Here is a 15,184-nt window from a genome sequence, read left to right as displayed (position 1 = left end):
CTGTGTTATGTGATTGGTGAGCAATTAGCTCAGAGGTTGGGCACAAAGAGTGATAGTGGATGAAGTGACATCAGGCTGGTGTCCAGTCACTAGTGGGGTTCCACAGGGTTCCATCCTCAGCTCACTTCTCTTCAGCATCTTCATTAACAACTTGGATACAACTGGAAGGGATACTAAGTAAGTTTGCTGACAACACTAAATTGGAAGGAGCTGTTGACTCCCTTGAGGGCAGAAAGGCCCTGCAGGAAGGCCTTGACAAATTAGAGGACTGGGCAATCATAAACTACATGAAGTTCAACAAGGGAAAGTGCTGGATTCTGCACCTGAGATGGGGCAACCCCAGATGTACAGACAGACTGGGGAATGAGATGCTGGAAAGCAGTGCTGTGGAAAGGGACCTGGGGGTCCTCATCAATGGCAAGTTGAATATGAGTCAGCAGTGCCCTGGGAGCCTGCAGGGCCAACTGGGTCCGGGGGGGCATCAGGCAAAGCATCACCAGCTGGTCAAGGGAGAGGATTCTCCTGCTCTGCTCTGCACTGGGGCGTCCTCAACTTGAATACTGTGTGCAGCTTTGGGCACTGCAATATAAGAAAGACATTAAGCTATTAGAGAGTGTCCAAAGGAGGACCATGAGGATGATGAAGCGCCTTGAGGGGAACCTGTATAAGGAGCGGCTGAGGTCACTTGTTGTGTTCAGCCTGGAGAAGAGGAGACTGAAGGGAGATCTCATTGGGGTCTTCAATATACTTATGAAGGGAAGTGGAGGGCAAGTACTGATCTATTCATTTTTGTGATCAGTGACAGGAGTCAAGGATATGGCATGAAACAATTTAAGTTGGATAACAGAAAAATTTTTTCACCCTCTGGGTTTTTGAGCACTGAAACAGGCTCCACAGGGAATAGGTGACATCACCAAGCCTGACAGAGTTCAAGAAGTGTTTGGACAATGTTCTCACGCACATGGTATGATTCTTGAGGTCTCCTGCGCAATGTCAGGAGTTGACTATGACTTTGAATAATTTACTTTAGTTATTTTTTTTCCTCGCTTTTGGCATGACGTTTTCTCATAGCTGAGCATCTCCCTAACTGCATTCTTTCAAAGAACTTGTGCTGGTAGAAGAACAGTCACTAGAGATAAAAAAAAAAAGACCTTCTGTGAGAATTTCTGGTTGAAGAAGTGCGAGACCAAGAAAACCTAATAAATCAGTGATCAGTAATTGGATTGAAGACGTTGGAAACGCACACACAGTTCTGAGCCTGGAGGCTTGGATTTTGGACCTCTTCTAGGGCAAGAGGAAACAACCTCAAGATGCACCATGGAAAGTTTAGATTTCTTTACTGAACGTATTGTCAAGCATTGGATCAGACTGCCCAGGAAACATCCCTGGAGGTATTTAAAAGATGTAGATGGGTAGGTGGGGTGCTTAGAGACGTGGCTTAGACTTGGACTTGGCAGTGCTAGTTCTTCAGTTTGATTCAATGATCTGAAAAGTCTTTCCCAACCTAAATGATTCTCTGATTCTAGAAACCCAGCTCAGGGCCAAGAAGTGTTTACTGAGTTAGAGTTCAGTTTTCTACTAAGTTAAGAAGTTCATAACCTCATGCAAATGGGTCTGGGAACCCGAAAGTCCTGTAGAAATTTCCCAGCAAATTTCTGCCTCAGAGACAGACATATAGCATTATTTTTGTCATCAGTTTCATGTTGGTGCCTTCTGTTGTTTGTACAACAAAAATTCCAATGGTTTGTTTGAGAAGATGTTTCCTATGAAGTCAGATTCACTGGATTATTCTTACATCCTTATAGTAATATGATTTATTTCTGTGTGTAAGGTTGGTAGGCCCATTGTCCTACTGGAATCTGGGTCATGTAGTTTGTTCTCTTAGAAGAGATGTTTTTCCGGTCCTTACAGACTTCCCTGGAATTGTCATTGTTAGAAGAGCTAAAGGACTCTTTACCGAATTTTTTAGACTTTTTATGTGGAAATGTTTGTTTGTTTGTTTGTTTTTTCTGAATTTAAACATTTTTTTTCCCCTAGAAAAGTCTCCATATTAATGGCCTGAAAAGTATTTTCTTTTCATTTGCTTTCAGTAGATAATTTTCATCCTTCTAAATACATAACAGACATAAACATGGATATTTTTTGCACTATTAACAATTCCACCATTTCCATCTGATTAACTATATTATCACTAATACCTATTAACGTTCTAACGTACATTAGTACTCAATTTGTGCTGAGGTGCATAATCACATTTTAAATGGTGTAATTACTTTATAACATTTGAAGAAAGGTATAGCAAAAAAATATTATTCTGAATGTGTGTGGAGGTTTTTTTCCCCACTAAAAATATTTGGATCATATAAAAAAAAAAGATAAAGAATTGTCTGACTGAATAGAAGTTAATTTTATTTAACTATGATTTTGAGAGTATGAATCATCATTTTTTCTTTTTCCATACTGCAAATAATGAACAGCAATAAATCTAGTCGCAGTGAAATGCATCATTGAGATGGTCTGTGAATAATATTTTCTCATTTACATTTTAATAAAAATTAGAGAATCCAAGAACAAGAACATTTACTGCTTTAATAGGTTCCTTGAGTCATATTTTCAAAGTATTAAAATGATTATTGGTGAAGAAGTGAAGAGAATGCAGGAATGCAAAGTACAAAATTACGTGAAAGAATGGTAGTGTATTTAGTTTGAATCTGAAATAGTTATGCTAATAAAAAGTGCTAGTGGATCTCAAGCACACTTATAGCTAGAATGGAATTGTATCAGTTCTTCAGGTATAGAAGCTCAGACATGGTGATGGTGAAAGAATTGCCGGTGTAACAAATAACATTTAGAGTAAGACAGAGAAGGAAGTCCAGATGCTAATACTGTATCCTCAAAATATTCTGGTGCAAAAGAGGGTTTTTTTTGTACAGAAGTAGTTAGAATTAATAGAGATTATTATTTTCTGACTCAAGCCAGTCTAGAGTCACAGAACAGAGTCAAGAAGTTGTCCTGTAGGTGGGCTAGAAGCAACCCCATCATTCATTAGGAGAAATGGTTTGCCTCATGTCAAACCTCCAAAATGAGTTTTCCTTGTAGCCTCTGGCTCTTTGGTGCTCATCATGCCTCTGGGTTGCAAATAAACAAATTGAGGTGATTATTTTTACTTATTTTTTCAGATACCTTATGGTTCAATTGTACTATTGTGAGGACATGATGTATACCATAACACTGTAATGCAAGAACACAGTGTTGTAGTGATTTGGACCTTGTTTTCCCCCAGACGCTAAGAAAAATGGTAAAACTCCAAGGGGTGGAAACCCCTGGAAGTTCTGAAGTTTTGTCCAATGGGCGCTCCTGCAAAATGTAAACATACCACAAGCAAACGGAGGAGAAGAGTTTTAGTTTGGTTTGTTGGTAGGAGAGGTGGTCATGTTGTAGAGCCACGAGGAAGGGGCTCGGAGCCCCTTGGAGAGCTCTAGCCCCCCCCCAGCCCCAGCTGGGGGACTGCAGAGACTTGGAATAGTGTTAGACTGAGTTAAGTGTCTGTAGTTAAGCTGGGAGATGTTTTCTCCACCGTGGGCAGCGGAGACAGAGCAGAAGCAGAGATGCAGCATCCAGAGGCTATGGCTGAAAGTCAACTGATAAGAACTCAACCGGAGAAGCAGCAGAAACAGCATGCAACTGGGTAAGGGAGACACTGAGTTGTCTCGGAGAGCTGAGAAGGAGAGTCAGCAGCAGAGCTACAGAGTTTTGGGGGTAAGAACTGAACCAGACCCCCCAAACTCCTTTGAGACCTCTGAGAAAGGAGGAGTAGATGGACTCCTATTTGAGAGGAGCCTTGGAGTACAGCAGTACCAGAGAGAGAGAGAAGCTGAGAAGCTCAGTTGTCCTGAGAGCTGAGCCAGGACGGTGTGGGATGTTGGCCTTGGGGGCCCTCCCTTGCTGCAAGCTACAAAGAAGCTCGCAGCCTGAGGCAGGGCACAGAGGCCCTGCAAGGAGCTTGAATCTCCTGAGGATACCAGACTGTCGTGAAGAGCCCCCTGCGTCTCGTGATATGACTGTGGTGGAACGACCTTGTCTGGGGTGACATAGTCCATGGAGGAAGACCCCTTGCTTGGTGGCGACGGGGCCGAGGGAGCTTGGATACTTCCCTCGTGAGTGCTGGCAGAAATCCAGCCACAGCTGCTGCATGCATGTGAAGAAGACAGATCGCTGCCTTAGAAGATACTCCTGCTTAGAGACTGGAAGGGATCTGTCCTTCTTCCCTCCTGTACTTTTATTTGGAGGGGAGAAGAGATCTGATCCATTGTAAATACTATATGTCATGGTAGAGATAGTTGTGATCGTGTGTATAATATGTTATAGTATTTATTTGTACAGTCATTGTAATATATTCCCTTTCCCCCATTCTGAGTCTGGCGTGTTTTGTCTGGAAAAATGCATCTCACATTAGGTTGAGATGTGGGAGGGGGCTTAGACTAGGGAATTAGATTTTTGGGGCTATCTCAAACCATGACAAGAGGTTAAGGCACAGTACCTTTTTCTTTCCCTGATTAGTATTCTTTTAAAGAGCACCATGGTGGCATGTCAAAGTTGTTTGCATTGTGGTTTTTTTAAGCACTTAGAAGTTTGCTCATTTATTCTTGGAAGAGAGAAAATAAACGTTAGGACATCAGTAGTCATTTGATCCTCATCACAAGATTGAGCTGCAATTGAAAATAATGGGAAGGTATGCCAGGGTGGACTGGTTATGGATGATTCAAGAACTGACACTTCACAAGTACTTTGTTAGAGATGTACACTGTGATACTTCTTAAAAGTGTTTTTCAAAGAAACACTAAGAAAGGTGAGAAACAGATAGTCCTGTTAAGTCTCTCAAGAGGTCTCCAGAGAAAAGATGACAAAAACAAGCCTGCATTTCAGTGTCAGGGCTCTTTACTTTTTGACTTCTCTCAAGCTACTTTTATTTTCTAGAAAGCTTGTGATATCTGGCTGACTTTTTTCCTTGGGTTACAATCCCTTATTGTTGCACAAAAATCTATCCTCCTAATAAGCAACTACTGATAAGATGTAAAAAACATGACTGCTAATTAGCAGGGTAGCAAATGATCTCTTGAGCATTAAGTTAACCAATCAGAAAAAAAATGGAATAAGGAAACAGACATTTTAAATGTTCCAGCCCAGAGCTTGCTCTAGACAAAAAGACTTGAAGTAAGTTAATTGGTATCTGAGAGGTTGTCATGTATTAGCATTCAGTTAATTGGTTACAAGGCAAGGATTAACAGAGAATCTTCCAGGCCCGTAAGGTAAAAAAAAGAAAACCTAATATGTTCCATTTAACTGATTTCATGAACAGTCACTTTACAGGAACTTTCTTTTTCTTTTGTACATTCTCAGAGGTAAGAAATGTCAGGAGCAGAATTATTTCTTGGAATCACTTTCTCTTTATTAACAATTATAATCTTGAATCATTTTATGTAGCAACTCACATCCTACCATTCCAAAGCTTGGTTGTCATTCTTGATGGTTTTGTGGAAATGACAGCAATGGCTTTTGCCCAAAAATTTCATAATCTGATATAAATTGCTTACAATTCTTTTAGTAAACATAATGCTTCTTAAAATCATGTTCAAAAATAAGGCAAAACTAAAAAGCATGTTTTTCTTTTGTTTTGACAAGGTGGATAAAATCAGTATGATGAACATTTCCTGTTTTAGATGCCTGTGTGTTCATACCTGGGTAGGTGGCCAGTTTTTCTACAAGTGGATTTAATTTTCATGGTCACCGAAATAAACATTATGAGCCTATTGCTTGATTTCTCCAAAGCCTGGCTTTCGTATTTTTGTTGGAATTCTTCTATTTCTTTGTGGTTTTCTTCAGGTCATAATCCTCTATCTCTCTAATTTTTGAATAGGAGTTGAAGAGGAAGCTGCCCACTGAGCTCATTTTCACAGTTCAGCTATCTCATTCTGATTGTCTGTGGCTGCAATTCGAAGATTTTTACAATTTTCAGAATTTCAAAAAAAAACCAAAACCAGCTAATGAAATGGATCAAATTACTGCATGTGATAGATTATTTTTAACTTTGATATCAGCTTTTTTTGTTTCTTGTAGAGCTATAATTAATTTCATTATTGTTTTTAATTTTTTCAGCTGTCTTAAATATCCACTATGCACACACTAAAAATAAAAACATGAAGTTAAACTTCTCCCTGGATGACAATAGCAACTTAATTCTTGTCATGTTTTCACAGTGATTGATTTTACTGCTGATTTGCTTCAGAATATATGCATTAATACATACCATTTCATAATATTTGCTTTCTTAAACTACATTGCATCTGGATTAAGAAAAATAGCTAATTTATTAATTTAGATTCAATTATTAAAAATTGAATTAGAAATAGTTTGTTTACAGCAACTGCTCAAGGTCCAAGTATAAATGGAGCTTATTAATGTTACTATAGTGGGTTGACCTTGGCTGGATGCCAGGTGTCCACCAAAGCCACTCTGTACTCTCCTCAACTGGGCAGGGGAAAGAAGTATGATGACGGGCTTATGGGATAAGATAAGGCCAGAAAGAGATCACTCACCACTTACCATAACAGGGAAAACAGACTTAACTTGAAGAACTTTAATATATTACCAATCAAATCAGAACAGATTAATGAGAAAAACAAAATTAAATCTTAAAACATCTTTCACCCACCCCTCTCTTCTTTCCAGACTCAACTTCCCTCCAAAATTTTCTATCTCCTCCTCACCAAGTGGAGCAGGAGGATAGGGCAGTTCATCACGTGTTGTTTCTGCTGCCTTTTCCTGAGCTGGGGGAGGACTCCTCACACTCTTCTGCTCCAGCTTGTTGTCCCTCCTGGAGGAGAAGGTTCTCCACAAAGGTCTCCACCCTGAGTCCTTCCCACAGGACACAGTTCTTCACTAACTGCTCCAGACTGGGTCCTTTCCACAAGGTGCAGTCCTTCAGGAACAGGCAGCCCCAGCATGGATGCACCATGGTGTCACGAGTCCTGACAGCTAACGTGCTCTTCATGGGGTCAGAGGTCCTGCCAGGAACCTGCTCCAGTAGGAGTAACAGCCTCCCTTTGGGCACCCACCTGCTCAAGTGGGAGAGTGGGAGGCCCTCCATGTGCTGCAGGTGGATATTTGCTCCACTATGGTCTTCAATGGGCTACAGGGGGACATCCTGCCTTAACATGGTCTTCACCGTAGTCTGCAGAGGAATCTCTCCTCTGGCCCCTGGAGGATCTCCTCCTCCTCCTTCTTCACTGATCTTGATGACTGCGCAGCTATTGCTCTCATATTTCTCATTCCTCTCACAGTCTGTGATTGCATAGACTTTTTTTCTCCCTTTCTGAAATAAGTTATCTCAGAGACACTACCACTACTGCTGATAGGCTTGGCTGTGGGTCCATCTTGCTGCTGCATGGCATTGGCTCTGTCAGACATGGGAACAATTTCTGTCATCTTCTTGCAGAAGCCATCCCTGTAGCTTCCCCACTACCAGAACCTGGCTATGCAAACCCAGTAGGATTACTCATAAAAGATGTTTCATAAATGGCTCTCCCTGGGCACACAGAATAACTACATTGCTGTGCAAGTTTTTCTTTCAGATGCCTATCAGTTCTCAGGGTCAAAACAGTGGCAATGTCTGCACTGTAACCGGAGGTGTGCTTGTAAATTGTGGGCATAGTCTAACTTGCTTTATTTTGTATACTATATATGCCATAATGTACGTGTGAACTTTAGTTTGGCAAAGGTGAATACTCAGTGCAGCGGTCTCAAGTATTGTATTGGGGCTATGAAGCTACGCAGACTTGACAGAGGTGTAATAATATATAGCCATATACACTATCATTCTAATTCTTCATTTACATCTGGAAAATATTTAGACTTGGTCAGAACTTGGGTTTATTCACAGGAAAGTATTCAAGGCAAAAGGTGCAGATACTGGTATCTGTGCTGAGCAATTTATCAGGTAATGGTAAAAGACTTTGTATAGGACATGGAGGAAAAAAGACAATATTTTCTCATTATTTCAACAGCCTTCTCAGAATACCAGTTCTCTCAGAAAAGTAATTTTTTTGAGAATTTTCTCTCACAATGCTGAGCTGTTTCTTAAAAGTTCTAAAAACTTTCAGAACAAATTTTCTCCCCCTTAAAATCATTGTCAGTTGGAGTTTTCTTTGCTGAATTGTCTGTCATTCTTCCATGACCCAGCAAATGCTACTATAGCTTTAGATGATTAAATTTAAAATAATGTTTATTAATAATTAAACATAAGATTTTATTAGGGCTTGACCTTCAGAGGTTCTAATTATTCAATGTTTCTAAGCACTGCAATGGTTGTTTTAAATACTCATCTCTTACTAATAGCATGAAATTACTGTGAGCAAGAGAGAAAGAAGGGAGTTGAGACAGCTCAGAATATTTAAGGTGAATTTCGTCTTGGTTTTAGTCTAGGTCTATAGCTGCAAATCTCTGATACTACTATTTTTAAATTTTATTATCAGTATTTGGACTCTCAGTTCTTCAAAAAGGTAGATAACTTGTAGGTAAGCATGCATATTGTGGCAAAGAAATTTGTCTAAAGCAGAGCACTTTTTTTCCCTGTAGAGGTATAAATAAATATTTTAGGTATCCATATGCTAATCTCATCATAAAAATGTTTTCTCTTTGCTTTTAAAACCCCAAATTATTTAAACCCTTGAAATGTTTTACTGTATTTTGTAGTTCTTTTTCATTTTCTCAATAATTACATTAAAGTATAAATAATGTTTGTAAGAAATTAGGCTATGGAAAGGAATTAGCTTTATAAGTATTTTCTTATATGGTGCCTATATTTTTGCCTTCACATAGGTTTCGGAAGAAGCTCTGCAACACAACACTGAGGACGAGGACTCTTCCCAAGGAATGGAGCCCTATCTTGTGCGGAGATTATTGTCCCGTAACATCCAGCTTCCCCCCCTAGCTTTCAGGCAGTTAGAACAGGCATACTGGGATAAAAACAATGATACTGAGACTATCCCAAGACCCATGACTCTTCCACTGAGGATACCTCCTCTGATTGCTGTTACAGCTGCTGAGTCCAGCAGGTAAGATACAGCAACTTGTTCTTGATTCAACATTTCTGCTGGCAGGTGCAGACATCAGATGCTGCTTCTAGGACAGAAGTGTATTCCTTTTCTAAATCCCCTAAATAAAACAGAAGAATAAAATGTACATAAATTTGTGCCTGACAGTTCATAATACTGTTTGTAAACTTCTTGGTCATGTCTAGTAAAACAAACCCTAGAAAATATTTTCTCTGAACATTATTAATACTTTATATTCTGAAAGAAGGCTTCTGGAGGCATGATTAACTCGATGATGATGATGATGAATGTAGGAGCTTCTTTATACACAGATTTTTCTTTTTAAATGATAGAGTTTCAAAACTAGTTTCAAGGAATCCTGAGAGGATTTTGCCTGCTCTTGTATATCTAAATTATTAGTAATGTAAATGGTTTGAACTTATTTGTTTATAGTGACTTCCATTATAGTTTCTTCATATTACATCTTTGACTTCTTTTATCATATATGTTTTCTAGAATAAACTTTACTGTTCTTAATTTTTCTGATAACACCCTAATTTTTGTTCTTATTTTCCAAAATGTGAACTGTTTAGTATGAAGTTGTGGCTTACAATGGTGAAGGTAGTGCAGCATTTTGGTAACCTGATAATATATAAGGAAAAGGTGAGATGAACACACTGAGAGCTGAAATGCAGTACTTAAGAAATTTTAGACATAAGTTCAGAGAGAATACTGTATTCTGAATTATATACTTATGTAAATAATGTAGGACTTGTAGTACATGAGGAAACCCATAAGTATTTGTTAGTGTTCATAGTCAAAAAACTAGCTAATATTAACATTAAATCTAGTATCACTTCCCATATCTTATTTCCATCTAGATATCTTTATTTTTTGAATAAGGGAGACCAGTTCTTGAAAGATACTCATAGAAATGCTGACGACAACCATAAAAGCATGTAAACATTTAGTATGTTTCTAAATGCAAGTATTATTCTGAGAGGTAAATATAATGAAATTTAGTAAAGTTTTGATGATAGATTGCAATCTTGATTTTTTTTTTTTTTTGGTATCCATGGGTCTGGAGAGAAGAGTACTTTGAGATATGGAAGGAAAATAAGCATAGGTGCAATGCTTCTAGTAACAATGATTGGGAAAAAAAGGTATGGTCCTGATGTGATAGAAAGTCAGAAAGCTCAGAAAGCTGAATGAGAAACATTGACTGATGATAACAGCTAAGTGATTATAAATTTCTGGAGACTGCATTATTTTCTAGGCTGGATTCAAATACACTAGAGAAGGACAGATTGAAGGTTATTCAAATAAATAATAAATCGAAAACATGCTGGTTACTATGGGTGGCTATCTGCTATACTCTACGAGAGACTTCTCTGTGGGTAAGAATCTCTCCTCAGCATTAAGAGATACCTTTGTATCCTGTCTATGCCATTTACTGCTGTGGTTGGTAGGAATGTGTTTTGAAACTGGACAAAACAAGATTTATTCTGAGAATGACAGGGAAACAGCAGACATACAGATTGCTGAATGGAGCTGCCAGGTTCTTTAAACAAACAAACCAAAACTGAACACAACAGCAGAAGCAATAATAGTATTGATATTTCTTTGTAATATAAAATCTTTAGCGTTTATGATTGTTTCTCAGCTAAAGTGCAATTACAGTGTTACAGGAAGATTATTGTTTAGGAAATTAAATTTCTCTAGATGTTTAGTGCCATTTTTCGTTTGTTAGCTCTCTCTCAAGCAGCTATGCATTTCCCAAATACATGCTTATAGTGCCAGTCAAACAGCTGAAGAAAGTCACATTTTTATCTGACTTCTTTTCTGCATGAAAGTACATAAACTTAGGGGTCCTATTACATCTGTGGAAATGCAGCTTATTTTCCTTGCCTTTGAAATGTGAAGTTGAGAAAAGGAAATCAAAGTGTGGGCGTGAGGATTCTCCGTCTTCGGTGCATGAATAAAGGTAGAGAGCATTCGGGTCATAAAAACTCATTCTAAAGCAGAAGAATTTCACTGCTGAAAACATCTTAAATTACAAATGTTTGCTTTTGGAGGAATATGCTAAAAGATTCCAAAGATAGCATCTTATGCTGTTATTTAAATGACTGGAATGTACAAAATTAAAAACAATGACAGTGGATGTAGATTTTAAAATAAAACCAGAATTCTATTCCTAAACACGCACATATGCATGCATGTGTGCACACATGCACACTCACTTTTTCACTCTCCTTTTATATCACACTCCTATTTTTATCTTTTTGATGTCACAGGATTGTCTCTAGTTGTATGTTAGCTTTGTAGAGGAATTCAAACAAAGCTTATATTTAAAACCAAACAAACCCCAAACAGCAGAGTAGATGAAAAACTAGGTGAAAAACTAGAAAGCAAATATTCAGTAATGGTTTCTTTTTACTCTTTTACGCTTTAAAAACTCTTACTCTTCCGACATTGTCTTGCCATTCCTTTAACCCTTCTGATTTCTTTGCATGCACACAGGGAGCAAGATTCTGATTTTTTTCATCCCGGCTTAATAATAAAGATCATTATTAAGATGAAGAATTTATGTCTTCTATGGAAGTTTCACGTGCAAAAATGTTAATGTGCTATAAACATAAGTGCTTGCAAATTGGTAGGCTGAGCCTGCAGCTGGTAGTAGCATCCATTAAAATTATGAAATGTAGCAATTGCCAGACCTTCTACGGGAAGGATTAGAAACAGGCAGACAATTGTTTTTGATATTTTAATTCTTCCTTTATTTTTACCATTATTTAATAAGCAATATATATATCCTGTATAAATAGAATATTAAACGTGGTATTTTATTGTAAGCCAGGATAGCCTGGCTATTTGGGATGTGGATGTGAACACATGCTTTGGCCAGTTTTCCTCAAATAACTGTAACTAAGTTTACCATCAGTTTTGATGTTGGTAAGCTCTCATGGCATTTAAGATAGGATGTGCAAACAAGAAAGGACTGACAGCACAATGCTTTTCTCCAAAGCAGCTGGTATTAAAACTGTGGGGGATTGTTATGTATGGAAACTTATTTGTTTGAAGAAATTTAAGGTATCTATCTTACCTGTTTTATAACAGCTATTTCAAAGAATTGACTTAGGATAATGTACCAGGGTGAATTTATGCTGATACTTTTGGCCTGTGTTTGGCCCGAGACACCTGCAATAGTTTATATTCTCCCTGCCAAGTTCACTGATAAAACAGTGAATTCGTCCCTGGAGAGAGAACTTCTGTATAAACTGTTTTAATTGGTGTTCTGTGATTGGCTAATTGTCCGCCAAGGGCATTTGAAGGAGAAAGTGATGAGGAGGGGAGGAAGGCTTGACCCCCAACTCAATTAGAAAAGACCCCCAAAGCATACTGCGTGTGCGTTAGGGGATTTCTGAAGTTCTCACGCGTGCGCAGAAGAGATGCACTTACATAACCGGAAGGTGGGACTGAGGGCCTCGGGCTGGGCGGTGCTGGCCACACCTGGGAGGTTGTGGTCACTCAGTTAATTGCATAAAAGTAGATAGTGCTTTCTTGGAAGAGAGCTAGCTTTACTTCAAGGACAATGTTGCCTTTTAGCAGGGACGCCTGCCAGTTTGTGAACTTACTGACTCTCCAAGGATGCAGCTTCTGCTATGGGTAATTATAGGTATGCTAGGTCGGTAAGATAACTTTATGGGCAACAGCTGGGTAACTGGGGAGGTTGTGCTGGGGGCTTATTTCTCTCCTCCTTCCTCCCTTTTGGGTTTGCTCATTTTGTTGGCCACCTCTTGGTAATAAATATTTGGTTTTGTTAAGCTTTTAATGGTGTCATGGTTTTCAGGCTTCAGTATGTTCGAACCCTTCCCTAATACAGATAGTCAATGAAATCTAAAAGTAATGATGGTATTGATTTGTGGGATATTTGCAGAAAAATGGACATATTCTGAACAATCCATATTTTTGAGAAATGCTAGGCCTTGCTTGTCATAACTCTGGAGGCTGCAAACTGTGTGAAAAACTCTGTGTTTATACTTACAAACTGTGTGAAACTATGCAATGTTTATACTTGTTAGCTGTGTGTTTATAGTTATAAGGTATGAGAAAATCCTATGTTTATAGTTGAAAGTTTTGGGAAACTGGAGACAAAGGGACACCTGCTAAGTGTCAGGAAAATCTCTAAAGGCGGATCAATAGGGGGGACTTTGGGTGGCACGAATGATGTCAGACCACGTGGACAGAGCACCAGAACCAATGAACTGAAAGCATAAGACGCGTGCACAGACTGAACTATCCAATCACCTTGTTGTAAGCACGTACCCGGAAAAAACTAAACTGTATAAAAGTTAACTCACTTAAATAATAAATTGAACATCGCCTGATCATATTGATCATCTGCGTGTGTTCCGGAACTCTGATTTGTCCAAAGCTCTGTGAAATATGATGAAAGTCTCCTCAGTTACCTTTGTTCTGGAAACTCTTTTTGCACTGTCTAACTCAGAAGAAGAGACGGTTAGGAGAAGATGGGACAGGATATGACACCTGTAGAACACTGTGAAGTGTGAGGGTACATATACCTATCTAACTCTCAGTGGTACAGCAAGGTATCAGGGGCTGATGTATTTTCTGTTTTCCTTTTAACAAATAGCTTTTTCAGTGACAAAGGACTATCTCAGTTGTTGCTGTGTAACTTGTGTCCTCTTAACACATGTGACTGAATATAGTATGATGGAAAATGTCATGTTCGTTGCATGTAAACTCCTGAAATATAAGAGTATATCAAATACTTGAAGACTTCATTAAAAGGGTTATTTGAAAGGAAAAAGTTATGCTTAGAAAGGCTTTCAGAACGAAACATAATGTGGTGTTTCATTCAGTTATCTGTAACTTGGTGTATACATAGTGTCTCTTCTTACTATTTATCCTCATCTTTGCTCAAATATCATTTGGGAGAGATTATTATAATTGTACAATATAAAATCTATTTTAAATTGCTTTTGTATTGCTTGTGTACAACTGAGAGTGTGTATATTACTGTGTTTATGAAACTCTAGGGAGCTACAAGAACAATTTAGATGGCAGCTAATTTCTGAAGTATTTTTTTTGCAATGTTTCTTCTGTCCTAATTTATGTGTTTTTTTCTAAATTTAAATTATGTGGACTAGATAGTCACTATGCTGCTTAAAACTTTTGTGTTTTATTATGCACTAAAGAATCAATCAGATAAAAACCTCATTTAAAATTATCCTCAGGCACTTAAAACTTTTTAATATCTGTTTTTGAAAGGAAATATTAAGAAATTGTTATTAGCATCATCACTGTAAGTTTGATACTATGGCACTACAGACTGAGAATCTAGTTTCAAATTAAATATGACTTAATGCCTACCACTTGCTTGCTCATTGTCTTTTGCCTGTCCGAGTAATACCTCAAAGACTAGATTTTGTCTTCTGTAGCCAGGGCGAGAAAAGCTTTTTCATATGTTAGATGGCTGAAATGTGTAAACCTTGAGCCATAATTTTGCATACTTTTAAAACAACAGTTAAGATTCTAAATTTGGATTGTTTTCTTAAGGAAATGAGTGTTAGAGAGAGGTCATGAAAGCAAGGATGTTTGACCTCAGCCGAGTAACATGCAATAAAAAGAAGAGCTAGGAAAAGCTGCTCTTAAGGTTTATTTATTTGCAACTCAGTAGGTTAGTGTTTGTAGTGAAAATATGTGTGAACTATGGTTTACATAGTTCTGAAAGACAGAGAGAGAAAAAACAGAAAATTTGCTATTTCATTTATTTTTAAATTCAGAATTATGATATTGGGCGTGGAAAGGTGTAACTCTTCTCAGGAAGCTTCTCATGCGTCTAGGCTCTTTTCAACAGCAGCTGTGTTTCTTGTCTCACCTGCCAGTTCAGAATAATGAAGAACAGCACAATATTCTTAGTACTTTTATTGCATATTTTTTTTAATTTTAGAAGTATTATAAACATGAGAAAATCCTCACAATACCTTTGGGAGATCAGTTAGTGAAAAAGCAGTGTTATTTTCATTTTATGCATAGGAACACCTGCATGTAAAGGGGTAATTCAACTG

At 38.1% G+C, this 15,184-nt stretch overlaps 1 protein-coding gene across 1 annotated transcript in view; it reads left to right on the top strand.

The window, feature by feature from the left end:
• Positions 1-15,184, top strand: part of PDE4D (phosphodiesterase 4D) — a 603,821-nt gene that overhangs the window by 176,515 nt on the left and 412,122 nt on the right. Inside the window, exon 3 of the mRNA XM_064642015.1 lies at positions 8,878-9,113. Coding sequence (XP_064498085.1) covers positions 8,878-9,113 — 236 coding nt within the window. The remainder of the gene's footprint in view (positions 1-8,877; positions 9,114-15,184) is intronic.

This window comes from Pseudopipra pipra, chromosome Z, assembly GCF_036250125.1.
Source record: "Pseudopipra pipra isolate bDixPip1 chromosome Z, bDixPip1.hap1, whole genome shotgun sequence".
NCBI lineage: Eukaryota > Metazoa > Chordata > Aves > Passeriformes > Pipridae > Pseudopipra > Pseudopipra pipra.
The sequence above is the reverse complement of the archived record's forward strand: the minus strand, read 5'-3'. Positions and strand labels throughout refer to the sequence as shown.